Source organism: Oncorhynchus mykiss, chromosome 12, assembly GCF_057628025.1.
Source record: "Oncorhynchus mykiss isolate SJ-2025 chromosome 12, ASM5762802v1, whole genome shotgun sequence".
Classification (NCBI taxonomy): Eukaryota; Metazoa; Chordata; class Actinopteri; order Salmoniformes; family Salmonidae; genus Oncorhynchus; species Oncorhynchus mykiss.
The window spans coordinates 12,777,044-12,804,506 of NC_143033.1; the positions used below are offsets into that span (position 1 = coordinate 12,777,044).

A 27,463-nucleotide genomic window follows, 5' to 3' on the forward strand; every position below is an offset into this window, starting at 1 on the left:
GGAACTGACAACGTTTTAACTCGTTTGCAGTCGTCCCCACAGTGACCGTACGTACATCAGTTTGCTGATGACACAACGGTGGTAGGCCTGATCACCGCATTCACATCGACGGGCTGTTGTGGAGCAGGTTGAGAGTTTCAAGTTCCCACATCATCAACAAACTGTCTTGGTCCAAACACACCAAGAAAGTTGTGAAGGGGGCACGACAATGCCTTTTCCCCCTCCAGGAGACTGAAAATATTTGGCATGGGTCCCCAGATCCTCTAAAAGTTCTGTAGCTGCACCGTCGAGAGCATTGCCTCACCGCCTGGTATGGCAACTTTTGGTTACTGGCCCAATGCTCTAATCACTAGGCTACCTGCCTCCCCTTAACCTCTACAGGTTCAGTGTCCTTCCCTACGGGACGGTTAAGCTAATGTAGACTAATGTGATTAGCATGAGGTTGTAACATTTCCCAGGACATAGACATATCTGATGTGGGCAGAAAGCGCAGCAAAGACATCTTTACGTAGCAAAGACATATAGATGACCTGGAGCCAGTGGGTTTGGCGACGAATATGAAGCGAGGGCCAGCCAACGAGAGCATACAGGTTGCAACTAAGGCTGGGAATGTCAATACAGTCAAACTAGCTAATAGGCTAGTGTATCTATTTAGGTAGCAAGCTAAAACTATGGAGCCTAACGTTAGCCAGCTAGCTGGTAGGAGGATGTCATGTCATTGGAGGAGTGGTTGAGTGACTGACTTTCTCCCGTCATCATTGTTTTTGGTGGCTACACACATCTAGATGCAGGTGTCATTTGGTTATCTAGCAAGAACTGGAACAACATATCTCCTACATTTGCAAATTCACTCTGGCTTTCTACTCCAATTTCAGAGCACTCTCGTCTATGTGCCAGAGCGCAGAATAGCTGATGAATTTACGATCGCACAACACCCACTGAATATGACCTGTGTCGGTAAACGTAGGCAAAAAAAAGTCATAGTTAGTCACGAACCCTCTAGATAACATGTAAACAGCCTAGCTAACCAGCTCTGCTAGGGCGAGTAAACTGGTCAAAGTGAGGTGTTCTCTCATTTGTGTCTGAAAGGAGCAAGCTAGCTAACTTTAGCCAGTTAGCTTAGGTGTTTGGTTGGGATAAGCATGCATTGGCAGGCAAGCTGCAGAATGATTAATAGGCTACAATTCTACATCGTTTCAGTGCAATTTCAAAATTGTATTTTGTGGCTTTTGGCAAATACGTTTGAATGATTTTAAAGTCTCGCTGTTGCTACTGCCTGTAAACACACAGTCCAGTTCAAAGTAAATGATGGCAGGCTTGTGTGGCAAATGGCTTGTTTGTATAAAGGCCTACTGTAGCTCTGATTGGTCTGCGGTGCACCAGTTTGCGTCGACTCCGGTCCTGGACGAGACGGATGTTTTATTTACTGTCTGAATGTACGTCCGCTTTCCTACTCTATATTGTTATATCATTTTCACATGCCTTACTATACGTAATTCACAAACATTCTAAGAATTTGTGAAAATGACCATATCTAAGTGCTGGCTTGTCAGGAAATGTTTTTAAAAAGTATAATATTCTTCCTGGGGGGTGTATATGAACCGATTTTAATAAGATGTCATGTTGCTAAAATTCTGTCAGTTCCACTTTAAGTAGTAGTGATATAAACATTGATGGAGTGGTTAGTGTAGCAATAGGCTGACTTCAGAAAGCACATGTGCTAGTGTGTTTGTTATGCTTCAGGATTCGGGAGGTTAGGCATATCTAGTGTGAGTGAAAGAGAGTGAGAAACACACTAAGCTGGTTGGGTGAAGGGTTAGGCTGGTAACCCCTATGCCAATGACAGGTTGGGGTGAGAGGTCAGTAGGGGTCAGTGTGTAACCCCATATCAACTGTGTGACCTCCAGGTGCTGACCCCACGGCACTGAGAGAACAACTCTTTGACTTCTGGACCAGGAAAGAGCTAGAGCCGGTGAGACAGAAAGCTGCATTTACAGTGTGTATGTCGTCAACTTCACAGTCTGTGTGTGTGTGAGGAAAAAGCTTGAGGGAAGGAATGAGCGAGCAGTGCATCATCATGTCGCATGCCAGGTCTATACTGGGTATATCTATGAGAATGTTGAGTGAATGACTGTGCGTCTGAAATATTGTGTAAAAGATCAAGCCTCGAGATTACGATCTCTCAAACAGACATGCATTGTTTGTGGATATTGACTAACTGTGCAAATTGTGAGAGATGTTGAATGAGAAAGGGAAAGTGTGTGACACAGAGTACTGTGAGTACCAAAGTCTATCTAAAACGAGATTCAATACTTTAATGCCAAACAAACTGTTATACAACTGATAGCTTTATGTGTGAATTTGAGATTTTAGCATAAAAGTTCATATGCAGAGATTGATTTGACCCAGATGGAGAGTGTGTATCTAACCCCCCCCTTCCATCCATCTCCTCCCCTGTCCTCTCAGCTGCGAGCTGTAGCCTTCAAGGGCTTTTCAGACTTCCAGACACCCCTAGAGGACCTGCTGTGTGTCCTGGAGGGCTGTCCAGGCAGGCAGAAGGGGAAGGCCACCACCATGGGCCACAGCATCCTCATGGAGTTTGAGCGCTGGAGACGCACACATCCCAAGGTCCGTCTCAGTAAAGGAAAACAGCATGCTCAGTTCCACTGAAGATCCTCTATCGTAAACAAGTATAAAGGGTGCCAGGAGCCAAAAATAGTTCACATAAAATGGCCAGCACTTTATTTCACTTGAATATGATTTTTTTTCAAAACTTGTTTCTGTTTTGTCATTGTATGTTGATTGAGGAAAACAACAAACAATTGAATCCATTTTAGAATAAGGCTGTAACGTAACAAAATGTGGAAAAAAGGGGTTAGGGGTCTGAATACTTTCCAAAGGCACTGTATGCTTGTGGTTTATTAATTAAGACATGTCGCTACTTTGAGCTAAAGAAAATAATCACGCAGCGTCATTTGTAAATCTCACCTACCTCCAGGTGACCCTCCAGGCCGTCCCAGAGGTCTCTAAATTGGGATTGCAGCGTCGTGCTCTCAGCCTTCTCACGGATGCCCAGCCCAGCTTCATGGATCCTCTCATAGACATCTACCAGCTGGGGAATCTGGACCGGAGCATCCTGAGGCTGCATATCTTCAAACTGCAGGCTGTCAACTGCTACAGGGAGGTGGGTTGGTGTTCTGCTATTCTTCTTCATCTGGTTGTTGTGGTGTGACGGGCTGGATGGGAATCAAATGGGTTAATCATGATGGAGTCAGACAAAGCTATATTAGGTGAATGAATAAAAATTATACATATTTTTTGGGGTGGAATCAAAATGAATGTTTGGGGATTTTCACAATTTAAATAAATGTTGTCATTGTTTTTCAGGCTGCGTTGTTAAGCATGAAACTGGAGCTTCAGAGTGAAGTGGATATGGAGGAGGTGAGCGATCAGAACCTGTTATTAAAAGCAAAGGTGTGTGTTGGTACTAAACCATGACCCCCCCGTGTGTGTTGCAGATGTGTGTCCCTCTGATTCTACAGGACAAGCTTCCTATGGCCGAGTCGTTTGTAAGGGGCCATCCTAGACTGGAGGAACGTATGGTCACACTGCTGGACTCCTGGTGCCGTCCTGACTTCAGCATAGCACAACTACGCAGGTATTTTGTGTGTGTGTGTGTGCGCAACTCTTTCTGTGCGTGTGTGGCATTAGTGGGTGGTTTATGTTTCCTTGTGCTTCACTGCAGGCAGTTTCCCCGCTTGTCCCTCTCCAAACATCAAACTGATCAAATCCAGCCCAAGATGCTCAGCAAACAAGTGTTTCGACTGATGGAGAAATTCAACATTGACCCAGGTGTGTGTGTGTGTGTTCTGATAGTGCCCATGTGTATCACCGATCATCAGTGTGCCTGCTCTACATTTTCATTGGTTTCAATGGTTTCACTTTGCAGGCCTGTGTCCCAACTCTGTGTACAAGCGTAAATCAGACTCCATGCGTTTCCTCATGTATAAAAGGTTTGTAGAGGTAAGCAGCAAACCTGGTTCCTTTTAACGTGATACATTTCAGAGTTTTAGCAGGCGTTCTTATGCAGAGTTACTTGCAATCAGGTCATTCAATTAAAGTATGTTACCTTATGTTCTGTGAGGCCTCTGCTTCGCGCCCCATTCATATGTCCTCACTTCTCACCGTCTCTGACTTTCAGAAAGGCATGTCAGAGGAGAACTGGAGGGACCATGTACAGGTATGACGTGTGCAATCAACTTCTCTTTTTGCTTAGTTTAGTCTTTTAAAAACGCACACAACAAGGCCCATGCATGATATAATCTCAGTATCTCGGTCATTGGTTGGTTGGTTGATTGGTGTGTGTGTTCAGTGTTCACTACATTGACGAGTATGGTCAGTCAACAGTGGCAGACGACCCAGAGCTGCAAATCCAGTTGGTTGAGTTGATGGTTAAGTATGGTGGGATGGTCAACGCTGCCCAGTGGTCACTACACTACGGTCTCCCCAAAGATCGTCTGCCGTTTGGGGTGTGGGACACACAGGAGAGCCTACCACCCTCGCTGAGGTACAGAGCTGTAGAGAGAATGAAGGAAAATAAATGTAATCTATCAGTCAATCTACGTCTCTGTTGTCCGCTGTCCACATATTTCTCATATATTCATTCATTCAATCCTCTGCCTCTTCTTCAGGGAGGTATCTAAAGGCTGCAATGCTGAGTCGTGGGACCCGTCCCAGGCACACCGTGATAGGTTCTACCAGCTGCCAATCACCAGGGACCATGTCCACTTCCTGGAGACCCTGGAGGGGCTACAGCGCTGCAGAGACATAGTGCTACAGGTATCAATCAATCAGAGAGGTGGTTCCACAGATGACTCCTCACTGGCTTGTGTGTGTGTCCGACAGCACGTCATTTTAGTTTATAAGGGATCTCTTGTAGAAAATTTGCAGACTAAATCCCATGTAAGCACCAAACACCTATGAAAAATGTAAACAGTGTAAAATAATAGCATTTATCAAATCAAATTTTATTAGTCACATGCACGGAATACAACAGGTGTAGTAGACCTTATTCACAACCCCAAAATATCTTCCCTCCTCTCCGATGTTCTCCAGCCTGGTTGTATAGTAGGGGTGGATATGGAGTGGAGGGCAGGGTTCGGCGCAGTGTCTCCCCAGCAGAGGGTAGCTTTGATCCAGCTAGCAGTGCCAGGCCAGGTGTTCCTGTTGGACCTGTGTGCCCATGGATTCTCTCAACATAACATCACTGTCACCTTCATCAGGAGCCTCTTCTCTGCTACCACGGTCCTCAAGCTGGGTGAGTGAAGGGATTGGTCTATATTGGATTTATTTTTGTATGCCTTCTTTTGTCTGTCCATGTGTCGGCCAGACCTACAGTACCAGTCAAAAGTTTTGGACGCACCTACTCATTCAATGGTTTTTCTTTATTTTTTACTATTTTCTACATTGTAGAATAACAGTGAAGACATCACAACTATGAAATAACACATATGGAATCATGTAGTAACCAAAAAAAGTGTTAGACAAATCAAAATAAACTCAAACTGTCAAATGCAAACCTAACATGTGTAAATATTTGTATGAACATAACAAGATTCAACAACTGAGACATAAACTGAACAAGTTCCACAGACATGTGACAAACAGAAATTGAATAATATGTCCCTGAACAAAGGGGGGGTCAAAATCAAAAGTAACAGTCAGTGTCTGGTGTGGCCACCAGCTGCATTAAGTACTGCAGTGCATCTCCTCTTCATGGACTACACCAGATTTGTCAGTTTTTACTGTGAGATGTTACCCCACTCTTCCACCAAGGCACCTGCAAGTTCCTGGACATTTCTGGGGGGATTGGCCCTAGCCCTCATCCTCCGATCCAACAGGTCCCAGATGTACTCAATGGGATTGAGATCTGGGCTCTTCGCTGGCAATGGCAGAACACTTAACATTCCTGTTTTGTAGGAAATCACGCACAGAATGAGCAGTAAGGCTGGTGGCATTGTCATGCTGGAGGGTCATGTCAGGATGAGCCTGCAGGAAGGGTACCACATGAGGGAGGAGGATGTCTTCCCTGTAATGCACAGAGTTGAGATTGCCTGCAATGACAACAAACTCAATCCGATGATGCTGTGACACACCGGCCTAGACCCTCTACCTCCAAATCGATCCCGCTCCAGAGTACAGGCCTCGGTGTAACGCTCATTTCTTTGACAATAAACACGAATCCGACCATCACCCCTGGTGAGGCAAAACCGCGACTCATCAGTGAAGAGCACTTTTTGACAGTCCTGTCTAGTCCAGCGACGGTGGGTTTGTGCCCATAGGCAACGTTGTTGCCGGTAATGTCTGGTGAGAACCTGCCTCACAACAGGCCTACAAGCCCTCAATCCAGCCTATTGTGGACAGTCTGAGCACTGATGGAGGGTTTGTGCGTTCCTGGTGTAACTCTGGCAGTTGTTGTTGCCATCCTGTACCTGTCCCTAAGGTGTGATGTTCAGATGTACCGATCTTGTGCAGGTGTTGTTACACGTGGTCTGCCACTGCGAGGACGATCAGCTGTCTGTCCTGTCATCTTAGACAGGACAGACAGCTGATCGTGGTCTGCCACTGCGAGGACGATCAGCTGTCTGTCCTGTCATCTTAGACAGGACAGACAGCTGATCGTCCTCGCAGTGGCAGACCACGTGTAACAACACCTGCACAAGATCGGTACATCTGAACATCACACTTTAGGATTATTGCAATTTATTGCCCTGGCCACATCTGCAGTCCTCATGTCTCCTTGCAGCATGCCTAAGGCACGTTCCCACAGATGAGCAGGGACCCTGGGCATCTTTCTTTTGGTGTTTTTCAGAGTCAGTAGAAAGGCCTCTTTAGTGTCCTAAGTTTTCATAACTGTGTCCTAAATTGCCTACCGTCTGTAAGCTGTTAGTGTCTTTGTAACAGTATTTTTATTGGAATTTCACCATTTTCACCCATATTAAGATATACAACAACAGAGACAAAGCAACAAAAAAAAACAGCACTGACTTACACATATGTATGTATGTGTATATATATATATATATGTATGTATGTATGTATGTATGTATGTATGTATGTATGTATGTATGTATGTATGTATGTATGTATGTATATATATATATATGTATATATATATATATATGTATGTATGTATGTATATATATATATATGTATGTATGTATGTATGTATGTATGTATGTATGTATGTATGTATGTATGTATGTATGTATGTATGTATGTATGTATGTATGTATGTATGTATGTATGTATGTATGTATGTATGTATGTATGTATGTATGTATGTATGTATGTATGTATGTATGTATGTATGTATGTATGTATGTATGTATGTATGTATGTATGTATGTATGTATGTATGTATGTATGTATGTATGTATGTATGTATGTATGTATGTATGTGTGTATATATATATATATATATATATATATGTATGTGTGTATATATATATATATATATATATATATATATATACATACATACATACATACACACACACACACACACACACACACACACACACACACACACACACACACACACACACACACACACACACACACACACACACACACACACACACACACACACACACACACGTACACCATTTCCTCCTCTTCGTGCTCGGCGCTTCTCTCACCCCATCCCCATCATTGCGTCTCTCAATACATACATTTTAAACAAATTTACAAACAGAAATTAAAGAAAAAAGCTCAGTTTAAACCAAGAGGTTAGGTTCCACACATGGAATGTACAGTGTAATTCTGAAATACATAGATCCCCACCATTCTAAGAGAAACCTTGCAGCATAATAGCTGATACCTCAGGTTCTAGGTAATTTAGATAAGGTTCCCATACTTTGTAGAACTGATCTGTTTTAGAATGCAATGTACATGTCAGATATTCCAGAGGCACCCATTCAAATAGTATCTTATGCCAATCTTTAATAGAAGGAGCCTTATCACTAATCTACTGTAAAAGGATGTTTTTCCTTGCTGCGAAGGTAAGGATGTTGTAAAGCCTCCTTTTACCCACAGAAGTAACCTGCCTACTAGGGAGACCCAACAGTAAAGAAACTGGGTCCAATTCTAGATCAACCGCTAGGATCTTTTCAATTTCTTGCAGAACACCAGACCAGTATCTTTGTATTTTGGTACATGACCATAAACAATGTATTAGGGAGCCTGTATCAGTTTTACATTTAAGACACTGAGGAGAAGAGGAAGAGGGGCTAAAAGCATGTCTGCGATTTGGGGATATATGCAATCTCTGTATTATTCTTAATTGGATTGCTCTAATACGATTACATATAGATATTGTTTTTGCATATCTCCAAATGTCCTCCCACCTCTCTTCGTCAATAGTAACAGACAATTATTTCTCCCACACTTGTTTCACCCTCTTTGTTGACAGCAGAAAAGGACCTTACAGCATCGTAAAACAGACTTACAGACATTTTCCTTTGTGGGAAAAAAAAGCGTTCTTTCAATGACAGACATATCAGGGTTACCAAATAAGGTGGTGCTCTTCAGAATATGTCTTACTCGTAGGAAGCGGAAAAAGTCCTGCTTTGGGAGTTGATATTTCTCGACCATCTGCTCAAATGACAATAAAATCTTATCAGCAAATAAGTCATTTAGTCTGCGTATGCCCTTATTAAGCCAAAAGTGAAAGCCAGCATCCAGCAATCCTGGACCAAAATTTGGGTTGTTAAGAATTGGGGTAAGAGCAGAAGTTAGTTTGAACCTTCCCAGGAAGCGTTGAACTGACCTCCATACTTTGAGTGTGTTAAGTGTAACGGGATTATTGCAGTGATCTTCTACAGACTTGAAACTTCTGAAAAATAAAAGATCCTGTAAGGGGTATTTTGAAAGAGAAGTCTCAATGTCTAACCAAATAGAGGAGTCATCGTTTGTGATCTAGTCAGAAATATAACATAGGTGGGCACACCATTGATAGAACCTGATATTGGGCAGATCCAAGCCACCCATAGAACTTGGCAGCTGCAATATTGCCATCTTAAGTCTTGGCTTGCGTTTACTCCATATAAAGGAACTTAGCCATCCATTTACATCCTTTATTACCTTATTGGAGAGTAATACTGGGATCATTTGGATTGGGTAGAGTAGTCTAGGTAAAATGTTAATTTTCAAGAGGGATATTCTACCCAACCATGTTATCGGAAGAGTTCCAGCGCTCCAAATCCTGTCTTATTGTATCCAACAAGGGAACAAAATTGGCTTTGTACATTTGCTGCAATTTAGGAGTTACAAATATACCCAGATACATGAAACCTGAGGGAGACTATTTAAAAGGGAAGGGGGAGAGGTATTAGGTACAGAGTGAAGGTTACCAAGTGGCATAGCCTCTGATTTAGTTAAGTTAATCTTGTAGCCTGAGAATTCGCTGAATAATTCAATAATATTTAATAAGAGATGTAATTGAAGTCTCGGGACTAGATATGAATATCAGGACATCAGCATACAAGCTTATTTTATGGTGAACATCACCAATGAGCAGCCCCTGTATAGCAGGCGTTACCCTGATAGCCTCGGCCAGTGGTTCCATAACGAGTGTAAAGAGGAGAGGGGACAAAGGACAGCCCTGTCTGGTACCTCTGTATATAGAGAAGCTATCTGACCTTAGCCCATTAGTAAGGACAGCAGCCTGAGGATCATCATATAAAACTTTCACCCGTTTTATAAAGTTGTCCCCTAGACCAAATTTATTTAGAGCAAAGAATACGTTAGACCACTCCACACGATCAAATGCTTTCTCAGCATCTAGGGAGAGCACAAGACCATCCATAGCACTTTGTTGGTAGGCTTGAATTCCATTAAGAAGTCGCCTGACATTGTTGCATGACTTACGGCCCTTAATGAAGCCAGTTTGGTCTCCTTTCACAATTAGTGGCAGTGAGTCCTCTAATCTTGTGGCTAAAATTTTAGAAAGCAATTTTCTATCCACATTCAGAAGGGAAATTGGTCTGTACGAGGAACAAGACTATGGACATTTTTTTTTTTGTTGAGAATAAGTGATATGTTGGCTTCTCTCAGCGTTTGAGGGAGCTGGTCATTTGAAAATGAGTGGTTAAACATATCACGCAATGGCTCAAGGATCAGGCCATGGAAGTCTTTATAGAACTCGCTACAAAACCCGTCTGGTCCTGGGGACTTACCATTTTGCAAATTCCTAATTGCGAACATTATCTCTTCCTCGGTAATAGGGGCATTAAGGAGAGACCTCTGTTCTTCAGAGATAGTAGGGAGCTCAATCTTAGAAAATAAGTTCTCCATTAATTTGGGTGCATCATTTGGCAGTTCTGAGGCATAAAGGTTCGCATAAAATGTCTTAAATTAGTCATTTATCAATTTATTTTCATATAATTGATTGCCATCAGAATCAGTAATAGTGGCAATTGACTGAGAGTCAGCTCTCTTTTTAGCTAGGAATGCCAAGTACTTTCCTGGCTTATCGCCATGTTCATATAGCTTTTGCCTGACAAATCTCATTTTCTTTTCAGCATCCTGTGTTAGGAGAGAGTACGCTTTACAGGTTTCCCAAAGGAGCGAGGGGTTATCTGTTGATTGAGAGTTAATAGAGAGAAATGCTTTAAACGCTGTAATAAAATATGATGTGAAAATGTATTATTTTAATGCTGAGTTTATATTTTATATTTGAGATTATTCAAGTAGCCACCCTTTACCTTGACAGCTTTGCACACTCTTGGCATTCTCTCACCCAGCTTCAATAAATAAAATAAATACAAAATTCACCTGGAATGCTTTTCCAACAGACTTGATGGAGTTCCCACATATGCTTGTTTGCTGCTTTTCCTTCACTCTGCGGTCCAACTCATCCCAAACCATCTCTATTGGGTTGAGGTCGGGTGATTGTGGAGGCCTGGTCATGTGATGCAGCACTCATCACTCTCCTTCTTGGCCAAATATCCCTTACACAGCCTGGAGGTGTGTTTTGGGTCATTGTTCTGTTGGAAAAACAAATGATAGTCCCACTAAGCGCAAACCAGATGGGGTGGCGTATCGCTGCAGGATGCTGTGGTAGCCATGCTGGCTAAGTGTGCCTTTAATTCTAAATAAATCACTGACAGTGTCAACAGCAAAGCACCCCCAGACATTCGCACCTCCTCCATGTTTCACTTTGGGAACCACACATGCGGAGATCATCCGTTCACCTACTCTGCATCTCACAAGGACACGACAGTTAGAAACAAAAATCTCAAATTTGACTCATCAGACCAAAGGACAGATTTCCACCGGTCTAATGTCCATTGCTCGTGTTTCTTGGCCCAAGCAAGTCTCTTCTTCTTATTGGTGTCCTGTAGTGGTTTATTTGCAGCAATTTTACCTTGAAGGCCTGATTCACGCAGTGTCCTCCTGAACAGTTGATGTTGAGATGTGCCTGTTATTTTAACTCTGAAGCATTTATTTGGGCTGCAATTTCTGAGGCTGGTAACTCTAATGAACTTATCCTCTGCGCATAGGTAACTCTGGGTCTTCCTTTCCTGTGGCGGTCCTCATGAGAGTCAGGATTCATCATAGTGCTTGATGTTTTTTTGTGACTGCACTTGTAGAAACTTTCAAAGTTCTTGAAATTTTCCGGATTGACTGACCTTCATGTCTTAATGTAATGATGGACTGTCGTTTCTCTTTGCTTATTTGAGCTGTTCTTGCCACAATATGGACTTGGTATTTTACCAAATAGGGCTATCTTCTGTATACCCACCCCTAACTTGTCAGAACACTACTGATTTGGATCAAATGCATTAAGAAGGAAAGAAATTCCACAAATGAACTTTTAACAAGGCACACCTGTTAATTGAAAAGCATTCCAGGTGAAGCTGGTTGAGAGTGTGCAAAGCTGTCATCAAGGCAAAGGGTGTCTAATTTGAATAATCTAAAATATATTTTGATTTGTTTAACAAACTTAAACTTGGTTACTACATGATTCCATATGTGTTATTTCATAGTTTTGACGTCTTCACTATTATTCTACAATGTAGAAAATAGTACAAATAGAAGAAAAACCCTGGAATGAGTAGGTGTGTCCAATCTTTTGACTGGTACTGTATGTTCAAGTAATTGTCCTAACACTTTAGATGTGCTTTATTGAGCTCGTCTGACATGATGTAATGAACCAATGGAGTAATCCAGGCAGACTCAATGAAATACTATTTGAACCCTGGTGTGATATTACTCTGTCTGTGCCCAGGTTATGGGATGGCAGGGGACCTGAAGTGTCTTCTGGCCACATGGGCCCAGTTCTCTGAGGAACCTCTGAAGATGGAAGGAGTGTTAGATCTACTCAACGTGCACCAACAGGTACAGTACACTTCACCTCAGACCCACCTGGTCTCCTGTAGCGTGATGGCCCTAGAGAGTGTTATGTACATACAGTATATCTGACCAAAGATGACCAAGAGCATCTGAGTATTTTCACTATCTAGCTGCAAGTTTGAGGCACGGTCATAACTACAATCAAGTTCTTCTGGGGGTATAGATTTGTATTTTTAGATGGTAGGCTATATAGGTTAAAAAGCAACAAAACTACATTTAAGCAATAATGCTTGAGGGGGTGTGATATATAGCCAAATACCACGGCTAAGGGCTGTTCTTAAGCACGACGCAACGCGGAGTGCCTGGACACAGCCCTTAGCTGTGGTATATTGGCCATATATCACAAACCCCCCAAAGTCCCTTATTGCTATTATAAACTGGTTAGTAACTTAATTAGAGCAGTAAAAATACATGTTTTGTCATGCCTGTGGTATATATACAGTGCCTTGCGAAAGTATTCGGCCCCCTTGAACTTTGCGACCTTTTGCCACAATTCAGGCTTCAAACATAAAGATATAAAACTGTATTTTTTTGTGAAGAATCAACAACAAGTGGGACACAATCATGAAGTGGAACGACATTTATTGGATATTTCAAACTTTTTTAACAAATCAAAAACTGAAGAATTGGGCGTGCAAAATTATTCAGCCCCCTTAAGTTAATACTTTGTAGCGCCACCTTTTGCTGCGATTACAGCTGTAAGTCGCTTGGGGTATGTCTCTATCAGTTTTGCACATCGAGAGACTGACATTTTTTCCCATTCCTCCTTGCAAAACAGCTCGAGCTCAGTGAGGTTGGATGGAGAGCATTTGTGAACAGCAGTTTTCAGTTCTTTCCACAGATTCTCGATTGGATTCAGGTCTGGACTTTGACTTGGCCATTCTAACACCTGGATATGTTTATTTTTGAACCATTCCATTGTAGATTTTGCTTTATGTTTTGGATCATTGTCTTGTTGGAAGACAAATCTCCGTCCCAGTCTCAGGTCTTTTGCAGACACCATCAGGTTTTCTTCCAGAATGGTCCTGTATTTGGCTCCATCCATCTTCCCATCAATTTTAACCATCTTCCCTGTCCCTGCTGAAGAAAAGCAGGCCCAAACCATGATGCTGCCACCACCATGTTTGACAGTGGGGATGGTGTGTTCAGCTGTGTTGCTTTTACGCCAAACATAACGTTTTGCATTGTTGCCAAAAAGTTCAATTTTGGTTTCATCTGACCAGAGCACCTTCTTCCACATGTTTGGTGTGTCTCCCAGGTGGCTTGTGGCAAACTTTAAACAACACTTTTTATGGATATCTTTAAGAAATGGCTTTCTTCTTGCCACTCTTCCATAAAGGCCAGATTTGTGCAATATACGACTGATTGTTGTCCTATGGACAGAGTCTCCCACCTCAGCTGTAGATCTCTGCAGTTCATCCAGAGTGATCATGGGCCTCTTGGCTGAATCTCTGATCAGTCTTCTCCTTGTATGAGCTGAAAGTTTAGAGGGACGGCCAGGTCTTGGTAGATTTGCAGTGGTCTGATACTTCTTCCATTTCAATATTATCGCTTGCACAGTGCTCCTTGGGATGTTTAAAGCTTGGGAAATCTTTTTGTATCCAAATCAGGCTTTAAACTTCTTCACAACAGTATCTCGGACCTGCCTGGTGTGTTCCTTGTTCTTCATGATGCTCTCTGCGCTTTTAACGGACCTCTGAGACTATCACAGTGCAGGTGCATTTATACGGAGACTTGATTACACACAGGTGGATTGTATTTATTATCATTAGTCATTTAGGTCAACATTGGATCATTCAGAGATCCTCACTGAACTTCTGGAGAGAGTTTGCTGCACTGAAAGTAAAGGGGCTGAATAATTTTGCACGCCCAATTTTTCAGTTTTTGATTTGTTAAAAAAGTTTGAAATATCCAATAAATGTCGTTCCACTTCATGATTGTGTCCCACTTGTTGTTGATTCTTCACAAAAAAATACAGTTTTATATCTTTATGTTTGAAGCCTGAAATGTGGCAAAAGGTCGCAAAGTTCAAAGGGGCCGAATACTTTCGAAAGGCACTGTATATATATATATATATATATATATTAATATATTAATATATATATTATATATATAATATATATATACGGTCTGATATACACGGCTGTCAGCCAATCAGCATTCAGGGCTCGAACCACCCAGTTTTAATAATATAAGATTATATAAAAACAGGTTGTGTTACTACGGCATTGAAAATAGGCCTCCCCTGTTCTAAATGTGACCAGTATGCTGTATGATCCCTAGATGCAGCGTAGCACCAGCAGTCGTGGTAGTGGGGGACCTCGCTGTGTGCTGGTTGGGGAGGGCCCAGCAGAGAAGGGTCTCAGTCTCCTGGTCCAGCAGGTCCTGGGGAAACCCCTAGATAAGATGGAACAGCTGTCTAACTGGGAGAGACGACCACTGAGGACGAGTCAGCTACGCTACGCCGGTAAACCCACACACACATTCTAGTACTGCTATGCAGGCACACACACATACCAACTGTGAGATACGACCGCTCCGGACCAGCCAGCTCCGCTACGGAGGTGTTCACACACACACATACCAACTGTGATCAGCCTGTTGTCATCTTTACCATTCTCACTGTGCTCCAGAATGCCAGACACATCTCTCACGCCTTGTTCTCCTTTCTCTCTCGCTCGACGCTCTCTCTCGCTCTCCGCTCTCTCTCATTCCTGCAAAGGCCAATTTAGGGAACTGAACTGGAGCCTCGTTCCAATGTCCATACTTCATTTCATAGCTACTTCTTAGAATGCATGCCAAATATATGTCCTCATACTTCAGTAGTATTCTAGTGTAGACATTTTAAACGCTGTCTGTCTCTGAAGAGATAAAGGGACAGACGATACTATCTCTCTCTTTTGATCTTCGGTCTTATCTTTATGGCTCTCATCTCTTCATCTTTTATTTTTTTCCAGTGTTTTTCTCTCACGCCTTCTCACGTCAATCTCCTCTCTCTCTCTCTCGCTTCTCTCTAAACCTCTCTATCTCTCGCTCTCTCACCTTCCTCTCTCTCGTCTCTCTCGTCTCTCTCACACACTCCTCTCTCTCATCTTTCTCTCTCTCCTCTATCCCTCCTCTCACCATCACCTCTCTAGCTGTCGATGCATACTGCTTACTGGACGTCTACTCAGCCCTCTCTCGTGACCCAGCAAGCTTTGGGCTGCCACAGGACTTGTGCTCCATCTCCTCACTTCAGACTGAGAAGAGTAAAGAGGAGAAGAAGCGGAAAGAGGAGAAGAAGAAGCAGGCCCGGCGCCGAGGGGTCAGAGGCTAACTACAACTTCTTCACATTGACACCACTGTTGTTTTGTTTGGTTAAGGGTTAGCCAGGGTTGTCATGGCTACATTTTTTTTTTTAAACATCATGAAACTTGAATTCTAAGTGTGTTACTCCCTATAAAAGGTCAGGAAGTATCTCCCCATTTCAAAAAATGTCTCTCTACTGAACACAACCCATGTTTAAAGCTTTCTCTCTAATATCAGGCACACCAGGAGTCAGACCCAGCCCCAACCCTAGGCCCAGAGAAAAGCCCCCAGCTTGGGGAGGACAGTCAGAGTCCACTGCCCCCACGCATGGCTCCTCAACAACTGCGTGTGGTGTGTGACAACATGCTACAGGGTCTGGGGCGCTACCTGCGCTGTCTGGGGGTCGACGTGGTACTGCTGGAGAATACTGATGACCATAGGGTGGCTGCGCAGGTAGGATAGACAGTAGGACAGACACACTGAGGCAGAAACCGGCTCAGATGATGACGCTAACTCTCTATATTTTCTTCTGTTCCTCAGTTAGCCCAAGAAGATGGACGAGTCATACTCACCTGTGGTCAGCCGTACCAGACGGTAAATATGAACTGCATGTTATAGAGTGTGTGTCTCACGTCTGTTTTTGAGCAGGGTTCTGACAATACAGTTTGTATATGCGGAGTCAGGAGATGTTCGGTGTGTGTTTGTGTGTCTAGCTGAAGTCCCAGGTGGGAGAGGGTCGCTGCATTGCGCTGGACTGCTCAGAGAAAGCCCGGGACCAGGCAGTACGAGTCCTGAAACACTTCAACGTCCAGCCAACCCAGTCGGACATATTCAGCCGCTGTCAGGTCGGTCAACAGTGTGTGTGGGTGTGATCGTTTGTACTTGTGTGTGTGCCATGGTTGGTTTATGGTAGGAAAGTTTGGCACTGGACAAAGTGTCCGGCAAGATTTTAATTTACAGAATATTTGAGAAATTGACCAGATATTTGCTTTTTAAGTTACTCTGCCATTTTGAAAGTAATGTCCACCCTGTCCTGGACTTTACCCAAATAAGTCTATAAAAAACACTGTCGTTTGTTAGAATCTGAACATCCCTAACAGAATTTGTGTTTATAAGCAGTTTGTAAGAATTTGCCCCTTATTCTCTGCTAGTCAACCTACACAGCTGATGGCCCATCGAATCTACACCTAAACTACACCGAACAAAATAGAAACGCAACATGTGTTTCAATTTCTAAGATTTTATTGAGTTACAATTCGTATAAGAAATCAGTCAATTGAAATAAAATCATTAGGCCTTCATTTTTTTGTATGTATTATTTATTTTAACAAGGCAAGTCAGTTAAGAACAAATTCTTATTTACAATGACGGCCTTTACAATAACTGGCTTGTTCAGGGGCAGAACGACAGATCTTTACCTTGTCAGCTCGGGGATTCGATCTCACAACATTTTGGTTACTGGTCCGACGTGCTAACCAGTAACCACCTGCTGCCCCTAATCTATGAATTTCACAAGACTATGAATACAGAGATGCATCTGTTGGTCACAAGGTAGGGGTGTGGATCAGAAAACCAGTCAGTTTCTGGTCTGATATCCATTTGCCTCATGCAGTTCCACAAATCTCCTTCGCATAGAGTTGATCAGGCTGTTGATTGTGGCGTGTGGTATGTCGTCCCACTACCCTTCAATGGCTGTGTGGTGTTGCTGGATATTGGCTAATTGATAATCATATATTTGACTTTGAAGTTGGAGCATATTGACTGGTATTTCCATCAATGAATATAAAGCATTATTTTACCTTTTTTGTCCTTCTCCTGGACAGTTTGACCCGTCAACAATTGTACTTATTAGCTTTTCATTTTGGGGGGGGGTGCTAAAAGCTGGCAATAACCAGCTGCGGAAACCCTGCTACGTGCATATGTGTGTGTTCACTTCCATTCATTTTCACATGGACGGTTTCATAATTTCTGTCTCACTTTGAAGATGACAATCTACATAATGAAATAATTAGATAGAACACACATCTTATTGCCAGGTCACTTCCTGTTCATAAAATCATGTGACTGTGGTTGTGCATTATGTCATCATAGACTTGTTTACATTATTCTTTAGGTATAATACATTATTCTTTAAGTGTTATACCTAAAGAATAATGTATTACTGTTGAACAAGGGTGTGGAACTCTTATGAACATAGACAACAGAAACATATTGGTTGCTAGGGTGATGTGTACAGAATAAGCCAGCTCATGGTGGTTTTGTTTCATGTGTTTGCCGTGAATGATAAACAGAAATACAGTTATGACGTGTTAACAGAGTTATTTGTCCAAGAGGATGTCCAGTACTATACAGTATCTCTAAGACACATGTCATGTCCTGGAATGGTGGAAAGGAATTGAGTGTGTCAGGAAGTAGCAGAGGGATAGAACGGCGCTGGAGACCAGTTTCCTGTAAATCATAATGTTTGAAGTGCCTACTGTGGTAATATCACTGGAACAATGGGATCTTTACTGTGTGCTGTAAACAGGAGGCGACTGCTGGGAACCGACAAGACAGACAGACAGACAGACAGACAGACAGACAGACAGACAGACAGACAGACAGACAGACGGACTGAGAAGAGAGAGGGGTCAGCCACAGAGAGGAGGAGGAGGAGGAGGAGGGCAGAGAGGAGGCGTAGGGAGACTGAGGAGGATGGGGGAGGAGGATGGGAGAAACTGAGTAGAATGGATGTAAAGCAGAGGAAGGTGAAAATATGCAGAAAGAGGATAAAAGAGATTGATAGAGAGAAAGTGAAATATGCGGACAGAGGGAAAAAAAAAGAGATTTGAAAGAGAGAGCCCGAGAGAGGATGAAATGGAAAAGGTAGAGGGGGTAGAAAATACCAGAAAATAATGTTCAGACATGGATTCATTAATACCATAATCCCGTCAAGTCGTCTGTTTAATTAGTTTATTTGTACTCTCATAACTACAGAAGTCCATCTCTTCATGTTCTACTGGGCCAGACCTGTAATGTTTTGATGTTTTCTACTTTTAAGTGTGGTAAAATGAGATATGCTTCTTATTGCAGTGCCGCCGAAAATATTTTGACCCCTTGACTTTTTCCACATTTTGGTCTGTTACAGCCTTATTCTAAAATGGATTCAATTATTTTGTTTTTCTCCCTCAATCTACTCACAATACCCCATAATGGCAAAGCAAAAACAGGTTTTTAGAAATGTTTGCAAATGTGTAAAAACACAACAACCAGCCAGCCAGTCAGACTACAGGACATATTTTAGACCAGACCTGGGTGTTCTGTCCTGACCTCCTAGGTGTTGTCTCCTTCCCAAATGTGTCCTTGTCTTTAACCTCCTGTAACGTCGTAACTCGTGACTGACTGACTACTGGACAAGTATCTCCCACAACGCCTCCAGCCACCATTTGTCCAAGGCAGTTTGCCTCAAATGGTTCTGTCTCTGACCACACTGCTTTTTCTAACCCATACAGTATCTGTGGAAGTGAAAGGACCTTAGTTTAGTTTAAGAGTTGGTTTGTGGTCTGAAATATGTTAGATTGCTGCTGAAGACTCATGAAAAGCTGCTACACAAAACCACTGTCTTAAATTAAGCCAAGTGAGCAGCTTTCTTGTTCTGATCAAAAGATACAATAGACTGAAATAAATACACACTTAAACTCCAGTTTCTTGTGTAACGTAGGCCATTGACAAACCACTTCTATATAGTCAGTGGTGAAACAGTGAAGGGAAAGGGTAGGTTAAGTCATGTGAAGGCATGCATGATACGACGGGGCAGAGGGCCTTATATTGGGAAGGAAGGATGCGTGTCTGAGCTCTCGTAGGCACCCCTGGGGCTGGGGGTGTGTTGAAAGCCCACCCAGGGGATGTTAACCCCTTTGTTATCTGATTGTGAAGTCTTTTGATTCGCTTTGTGGTGGGTGTCTTTCTCTTGACCAGGCCTCAACTCCCACGTACACACACTCGCCCTCACACACGAGCACGCACGGACACACACACAGTGGATGGGTGTCTTTCTTGACCAGCCTCAACTCAGACTCCTCCCCCTTTCTGCTCCCCCGTTCCCCCTGAAAGCCTCTCTCTCTGGGAGGCACTAGAGGTCATTCCTGGTCGTGGACCTCCCCTATACCCCCTGTGTGGCCCATTGATACACAGCCTGACCACAGCCTGAGAAAAGACCATGTCATTTATAATCCCCTTTTTCTCTCTCTCTTTCTTTTTCTCGCTTTCTCTCTCTCTTGCTCTTTTTCTGTCTATCTCTCCTCTCCACTCACTTGTCTTTGACTGTTTTGAATTTGTGTGTGCGAATGTGAGATTGGATTCCATTTTGCTTCTCTAAAAGCTGACCTTTCTACCACAGTCTTTACAAACCCATCGATAATTCCCAACTTTGTCTCTCTTCAGCAGGACTTTCATCCAAATGACACAACAGTATTTAGTGAAACGACCACTCTAACAATTGGGAGAAAGGGGTAGACTAGCTCTCTGTAACAGTAGTTTCTGAGATGAACTCAGCATGTGCTTAGATCAGATAATTGTTTCAGTCTGCCAGCCTTTGGTCTCTGTATAACCAGACATGCATTTTTTAGCAGACGCTCTTATCCAGAGCGGCTAACAGTAGTGAGTTCATACTGGTCCCCCGTGGGTATCGAACCCACAACCCTGGCATTACAAACGCCACGCTCTACCTACTGAGCTACACCTGGCCGGACCTCAACAATATAACCAAAGGCTCTCAGGAAGGGCTGGTGGGTTACTCATAGAAATCATCTGGGATTCCTACAGTAACAGAACAGCAGAGTCCATTCCAGACCGAAGGTTGAGCAAATAAGTCACGGAGCACTGCACTACCATCACTCTAGCTGTCAAATATCAAAATGTGTTTTAAATCTTATCGCCTGAGACGAACAGTCCATTTGGTGCCCAGCGGTCTACTCCAATGTCGTTAATGTAAACGCCTCGCGTCATATTACTACAGTTGTTTACTGATAACTAAGTAGTGAATCATGAATTTATTCATATTATTGTGGACGCATGAGAGATTCAACTGTGTGTCTGTGTCTGTGTGTGTCTGTGTCTGTGTGTGTCTGTGTGTGTGTCTGTGTGTGTCTGTGTGTGTCTGTGTGTGTCTGTGTGTGTCTGTGTGTGTCTGTGTGTGTCTGTGTGTGTCTGTGTGTGTCTGTGTGTGTGTCTGTGTGTGTGTCTGTGTGTGTGTCTGTGTGTGTGTCTGTGTGTGTGTCTGTGTGTCTGTGTGTGTGTCTGTGTGTGTGTGTGTGTGTGTGTGTGTCTGTCTGTGTGTCTGTCTGTGTGTCTGTCTGTGTGTCTGTCTGTGTGTGTGTCTGTGTGTGTGTCTGTGTGTGTGTGTGTCTGTGTGTGTGTGTGTCTGTGTGTGTGTGTCTGTGTGTGTGTCTGTGTCTGTGTGTGTGTGGTGATTCTTATATACCAAGGAGGTTTCACTTCTGCTCTGCTGACCTTATTTATCCTTTTAGATATCTGTAGAATTTACCCTTGACGTGCCCATATCATTTTAATCTCTGAACTCCTTCCGCTCCCTGAATTCCATGAAGGGGATAGGTGGATAGAGTTAGGTTCACAGTCCACCACTCCCTCACCACCACTACCACCAGTGGAGGCTGCTGATAATAATGTCTGGAACAGAGTAAATGGAATGGCATCAAACCATGTGTTTGATACCATTCCACTGATTCCACTCCAGACATTATTATAAGCCGTCCTCCCCTCAGCAGCCTCCACTGGTGGTAGTGGTGGTGAGGGAGTGGTGGACTACTTTTGACCAGAGCCGTAGTGCACGAAGGTGCGTTTTGGGACGCAGAACTCTGACTCTACCGTACCCATCCCAATCTATATCTAGGACGGGGGTGGGCAATTCCAGTCCTCCAGGGCCTGATTGGTGTCACAGTTTTTCCCCGGCCCCAACTAACACACCTGACTCCAATCATCACCTAATCATGATCTTCAGTTTAGAATGCAGGGAAGGAGAAGAAGTGTGACACCAATCAGACCCTCGAGGACCAGAGTTGCCTACGCCTGATCTAGGGAATAAGGTGCCTTTTGGGACGCAGAACTCTGACCCTGCTGTACCCTTCCCAATCTATATTTTCCATCAAATGCATCAGATGTTTGCCCCGGACTTTTAAAATAAATAAATAAATGAGATAGACATCTGCTTGCCCTGCCTAGCTGCCTGTCTAGCCCCAGCCCTAGACAGACGCAGCAGTGCAGAACTCAGGTTCCCACGAGCCACAGTGAGAGAAGTGAAAACAGCAACAGGAACTGCAACAGCTTGAGAGAGGGTGAGAGTAACAAATGAGTGAGGGATTGATAGTGAGAGAGAAAGGGAGCGATTGATAGTGAGAGGTGAGAGAGAAAGGGAGAGGAGAGAGAAAGGGAGAGGAGAGAGAGAGGGAGAGTGATAGTGAGGGAGAAGGGGAGAGTGATAGTGAGGGAGAAGGGGAGAGTGATAGTGAGGGAGAAAGGGAGAGTGATAGTGAGAGGTTAGAGAGAAGCGGGTGAGAGAGAGAGAAGAGAGATTTCTAGTGTGGGGGGAGGAAGAGGGAGGGGAGAAGTACGAGGGAGGGAGGGAGAGGCGATTGGAGGACTCTGTGCTTTGAAATTTGATCTACAAAGAGGGCAGTGGGCTGAGAGAAAAAAGGAAGAATGTAAGAGGATGAGACAAGTTTTAAGTTTCCCTTCACTGGGTGGGTGTGTGAAGTGTGTTACACTCTCACACTCCCAGTAAAGGGTATCTGTGTGTTAGAATCTGGGTTTGCCCTTGCCACACAATTAACACCGTATGCTCAATCACTTACATACACACACACACATACATACATACATACATACATACATACAGTGGGGCAAAAAAAGTATTTAGTCAGCCACCAATTGTGCAATTTCTCCCACTTAAAAAGATGAGAGGCCTGTAATTTTCATCATAGGGACACTTCAACTATGACAGACAAAATGAGAAAAAAAATCCAGAAAATCACATTGTAGGATTTTTAATGAATTTATTTGCAAATTATGGTGGAAAATAAGTATTTGGTCACCTACAAACAAGCAAGATTTCTGGCTCTCACAGACATGTAACTAACTTCTTCTTTAAGAGGCTCCTCTGTCCTCCACTCGTTACCTGTATTAATGGCACCTGTTTGAACTTGTTATCAGTATAAAAGACACCTGTCCACAACCTCAAACAGTCACACTCCAAACTCCACTATGGCCAAGACCAAAGAGCTGTCAAAGGACACCAGAAACAAAATTGTAGACCTGCACCAGGCTGGGAAGACTGAATCTGCAATAGGTAAGCAGCTTGGTTTGACGAAATCAACTGTGGGAGCAATTATTAGGAAATGGAAGACATACAAGACCACTGATAATCTCCCTCGATCTGGGGCTCCACGCAAGATCTCACCCCGTGGGGTCAAATGATCACAAGAACGGTGAGCAAAAATCCTAGAACCACACGGGGGGAACCTAGTGACCTGCAGAGAGCTGGGACCAAAGTAACAAAGCCTACCATCAGTAACGCACTACGCCGCCAGGGTCTCAAATCCTGCAGTGCCAGACGTGTCCCCCTGCTTAAGCCAGTACATGTCCAGGTCCGTCTGAAGTTTGCTAGAGAGCATTTGGATGATCCCGAAGAAGATTGGGAGAATGTCATATGGTCAGATGAAACCAAAATATAACTTTTTGATAACTCAACTCGTCGTGTTTGGAGGACAAAGAATGCTGAGTTGCATCCAAAGAACACCATACCTGCTGTGAAGCATGGTGGTGGAAACATCATGCTTTGGGGCTGTTTTTCTGCAAAGGGACCAGGACGACAGATTCGTGTAAAGGAAAGAATGAATGGGGCCATGTATCGTGAGATTTTGAGTGAACCTCCTTCCATCAGCAAGGGCATTGAAGATGAAACGCGGCTGGGTCTTTCAGCATGACAATGATCCCAAACACACCGCCCGGGCAACGGAGTGGCTTCGTAAGAAGCATTTCAAGGTCCTGGAGTGGTCTAGCCAGTCTCCAGATCTCAACCCCATAGAAAATCTTTGGAGGGAGATGAAAGTCCGTGTTGCCCAGCAACAGCCCCCAAACATCACTGCTCTAGAGGAGATCTGCATGGAGGAATGGGCCAAAATACCAGCAACAGTGTGTGAAAACCTTGTGAAGACTTACAGAAAACATTTGACCTCTGTCATTGCCAACAAAGGGTATATAACAAAGTATTGAGAAACGTTTGTTATTGACCAAATACTTATTTTCCACCATAATTTGCAAATAAATTCATTAAAAATCCTACAATGTGATTTTCTGGATTTTTTTTCTTCTCATTTTGTCTGTCATAGTTGAAGTGTACCTATGATGAAAATTTACAGGCCTCATCTTTTTAAGTGGGAGACTTGCTTGCACAATGGGTGGCTGACTAAATACTTTTTTTGCCCCACTGTACATCACACACTTACATACGGAAGGTATTCGGACCACTTCTCTTTTTCCACATTTCGTTACGTTACAGCCGTATTCTAAAATGGATTAAATAAATACAAATTCCTCATCTATCTACACACAATACCCCATAATGACAAAGCCTTATTTACAGAAGTTTACAGACCCTTTGCTATGAGACTTGAAATAGAGCTTAGGTGCATCCTATTTCCATTGCTCATCCTTGATGTTTCTACTTGATTGGAGTTTGATTGAACATGATTTGGTATATATAAGGTCCCACAGTTGACAGTGCATGTCAAAGCAAAAACCAAGCCAAGAGGTCGAAGGAATTGTCTGTAAAGACAGGATTGTGTTGAGGCACAGATCTGGGGAAGGGTACCAAAACATTTAGGTCCCCAAGAACAGTGGCCTCCATCATTCTTAAATGGAAGAAGTTTGGAACCACTGAGACTCCTCCTAGAGCTGGCCGCCCAGCCAAACTGAGCAGTTGTGGAAGATCGACCTTGGTCAGGGAGGTAACCAAGAACCTGATGGTCACTCAGACAGAGCTCCATAGTTCCTCTGTGGAGATGGGAGAACCTTCCAGAAGGACTACCATCTCTGCAGCACTCCACCAATCAGGCCTTTATGGTAGAGTGGCAAGACGGAAGCCACTCCTCAGTGAAAGGCACATGACAGCCAGCATTGAGTTTGCCAAAAGGCACCTAAAGACTCTCAGACCATGAGAAACAAAATTCTCTGGTCTGATGATGCCAAGATTGAACTCTTTGGCCTGAATCCCAAGCGTCACGCCTGGAGGAAACCTGGTACCATCCCTACGGTGAAGCATGGTGGTGGGAGCATCATGCTTTGGGGATGTTTTTCAGCAGCAGGGACTGGGATACTTGTCAGGATCGAGGGAAAGATGAACGGGGCAAAGTACAGAGAGATCCTTGATGAAAACCTGCTCCAGAATGCTCAGGACCTCAGACTGGGGCGAAGGTTCACCTTCCAACAGGACCCTAAGCCCTAAGCACTCAGCCAGGACAACGACCCTAAGCACACAACCAGGACAACGACCCTAAGCACACAGCCAGGACAACGACCCTAAGCACACAGCCAGGACAACGACCCTAAGCACACAGCCAGGACAACGACCCTAAGCACACAGCCAAGATAACGACCCTAAGCACACAGCCAAGATAACGACCCTAAGCACACAGCCAAGACAACATTCTCAAAGTATGAATCCCTGAGCTGCGTGGTGAAAAGTCTGTGCCCTTGAGCAAGGCGCTTGATAAGTGTCTGCTAAATGACTAAAATGTAAAATGAGGCGGGGTGAAGGAGGTTAAGAGGGGGAGAGACGTTCCTCAGACATGCCAAAACATTCCTAGGAGAAACCATCCCAAATATTTCCCACTATGTGGCGAAGGGTTGGTGTCTCCTGTTACTGACTGGGCTTGGAGCAAAGTCACACACACACCTTTCATAAACACTGACTGACAGGCGGTCTGCAGACTGAGGAAAGCCTGAGGCCCTGTAGATGATTGTGTCTCTGCCTGGTATGTGAAAGTCGAGAGAGAGCGCGTGAAAGTCGAGAGAGAGCCCTGAAAGTCGAGAGAGAGAGTGTGTGAAATTCCAGAGAGAGCAAGTGAAAGTCGAGAGAGAGAGCTCGTGAAAGTCGAGAGAGAGAGAGCTCGTGAGAGTCGAGAGAGAGCTCGTGAGAGTCGAGAGAGGGCGCGTGAGAGTCGAGAGAGGGCGCGTGAGAGTCGAGAGAGGGCGCGTGAGAGTCGAGAGAGGGCGCGTGAGAGTCGAGAGAGGGCGCGTGAGAGTCGAGAGAGGGCGCGTGAGAGTCGAGAGGGGGCGCGTGAGAGTCGAGAGAGGGCGCGTGAGAGTCGAGAGAGGGCGCGTGAGAGTCGAGAGAGGGCGCGTGAGAGTCGAGAGAGGGCGCGTGAGAGTCGAGAGAGGGCGCGTGAGAGTCGAGAGAGGGCGCGTGAGAGTCGAGAGAGAGGGGAGAGAGAGAGAGCGCGAGGAGAGAGAGAGCGCGAGGAGAGAGAGAGAGAGAGAGAGAGAGAGAGCGCGCGAGGAGAGAGCGCGCGCGCGTGAGGAGAGAGCGCGCGCGCGTGAGGAGAGAGCGCGCGCGCGTGAGGAGAGAGCGCGCGCGCGTGAGGAGAGAGCGAGTGGAGAGAGAGAGAGAGAGCGAGTGGAGAGAGAGAGAGAGAGCGAGGGGAGAGAGAGAGAGAGAGCGAGGAGAGAGAGAGAGAGCGAGGAGAGAGAGAGAGAGCGCGAGGAGAGAGAGAGAGAGAGAGAGCGCGCGAGTCGAGAGCTAGAGAGAGAGAGCGCGCGCGCGAGGAGAGAGAGAGAGCGCGCGCGAGGAGAGAGAGAGAGCGCGCGCGAGGAGAGAGAGAGAGAGCGCGCGCGCGAGTCGAGAGAGAACGCGCGTCGAGAGAGAGAGAGAGAGCGCGCGCGAGTCGAGAGAGAGAGAGAGAGAGAGAGAGAGAGAGCGCGCGCGAGTCGAGAGAGAGCGAGTCGAGAGAGAGCGAGTCGAGAGAGAGCGAGTCGAGAGAGAGAGCGAGTCGAGAGAGAGAGCGAGTCGAGAGAGAGAGCGAGTCGAGAGAGAGAGCGAGTCGAGAGAGAGAGCGAGTCGAGAGAGAGAGCGAGTCGAGAGAGAGAGCGAGTCGAGAGAGCGAGTCGAGAGAGAGCGCGAGTCGAGAGAGAGCGCGAGTCGAGAGAGAGCGCGAGTCGAGAGAGAGAGAGAGAGAGAGAGCGCGCAAGTCGAGAGCTAGAGAGAGAGAGAGAGAGCGCGCTAGTCGAGAGAGCGAGTCGAGAGCGCGCGAGTCGAGAGCGAGAGAGAGAGCGCGCGAGTCGAGAGAGCGCGAGTCGAGAGAGCGCGAGTCGAGAGAGCGCGAGTCGAGAGAGCGCGAGTCGAGAGAGAGTGCGAGTGAGAGAGACGAGAGAGAGAGAGAGAGAGCGCGAGTCGAGAGAGAGAGAGCGCGAGTCGAGAGAGAGAGAGCGCGAGTCGAGAGAGAGAGAGAGCGCGAGTCGAGAGAGAGAGAGAGAGACGAGAGAGAGAGCGCGAGCGCGCGCACGCGAGTCGAGAGAGCTCGAGAGAGAGAGAGAGCGCGAGTCGAGAGAGAGAGAGAGACGAGAGAGAGCGCGAGTCGAGAGAGAGAGAGAGCGCGAGTCGAGAGAGAGCGCGAGTCGAGAGAGAGAGAGAGCGCGAGTCGAGAGAGAGAGAGCGCGAGTCGAGAGAGAGAGAGCGCGAGTCGAGAGAGAGAGAGCGCGAGTCGAG

General features: G+C 44.8%; 1 protein-coding gene across 1 annotated transcript in view; it reads left to right on the forward strand.

Annotated features, from left to right (window-relative positions):
• exd3 (exonuclease 3'-5' domain containing 3) overlaps window positions 1-27,463 on the forward strand; it is a 65,413-nt gene that overhangs the window by 5,210 nt on the left and 32,740 nt on the right. The window contains exons 3-19 of the mRNA XM_021622662.3: window positions 1,908-1,972; window positions 2,467-2,628; window positions 2,999-3,184; window positions 3,388-3,441; window positions 3,519-3,658; window positions 3,746-3,852; window positions 3,950-4,023; window positions 4,202-4,240; window positions 4,401-4,567; window positions 4,692-4,839; window positions 5,116-5,317; window positions 12,293-12,402; window positions 14,701-14,884; window positions 15,555-15,721; window positions 15,943-16,158; window positions 16,246-16,299; window positions 16,419-16,550. Of these exons, the coding sequence (XP_021478337.1) occupies window positions 1,908-1,972; window positions 2,467-2,628; window positions 2,999-3,184; window positions 3,388-3,441; window positions 3,519-3,658; window positions 3,746-3,852; window positions 3,950-4,023; window positions 4,202-4,240; window positions 4,401-4,567; window positions 4,692-4,839; window positions 5,116-5,317; window positions 12,293-12,402; window positions 14,701-14,884; window positions 15,555-15,721; window positions 15,943-16,158; window positions 16,246-16,299; window positions 16,419-16,550 (2,207 nt within the window). The remainder of the gene's footprint in view (window positions 1-1,907; window positions 1,973-2,466; window positions 2,629-2,998; window positions 3,185-3,387; window positions 3,442-3,518; window positions 3,659-3,745; window positions 3,853-3,949; window positions 4,024-4,201; window positions 4,241-4,400; window positions 4,568-4,691; window positions 4,840-5,115; window positions 5,318-12,292; window positions 12,403-14,700; window positions 14,885-15,554; window positions 15,722-15,942; window positions 16,159-16,245; window positions 16,300-16,418; window positions 16,551-27,463) is intronic.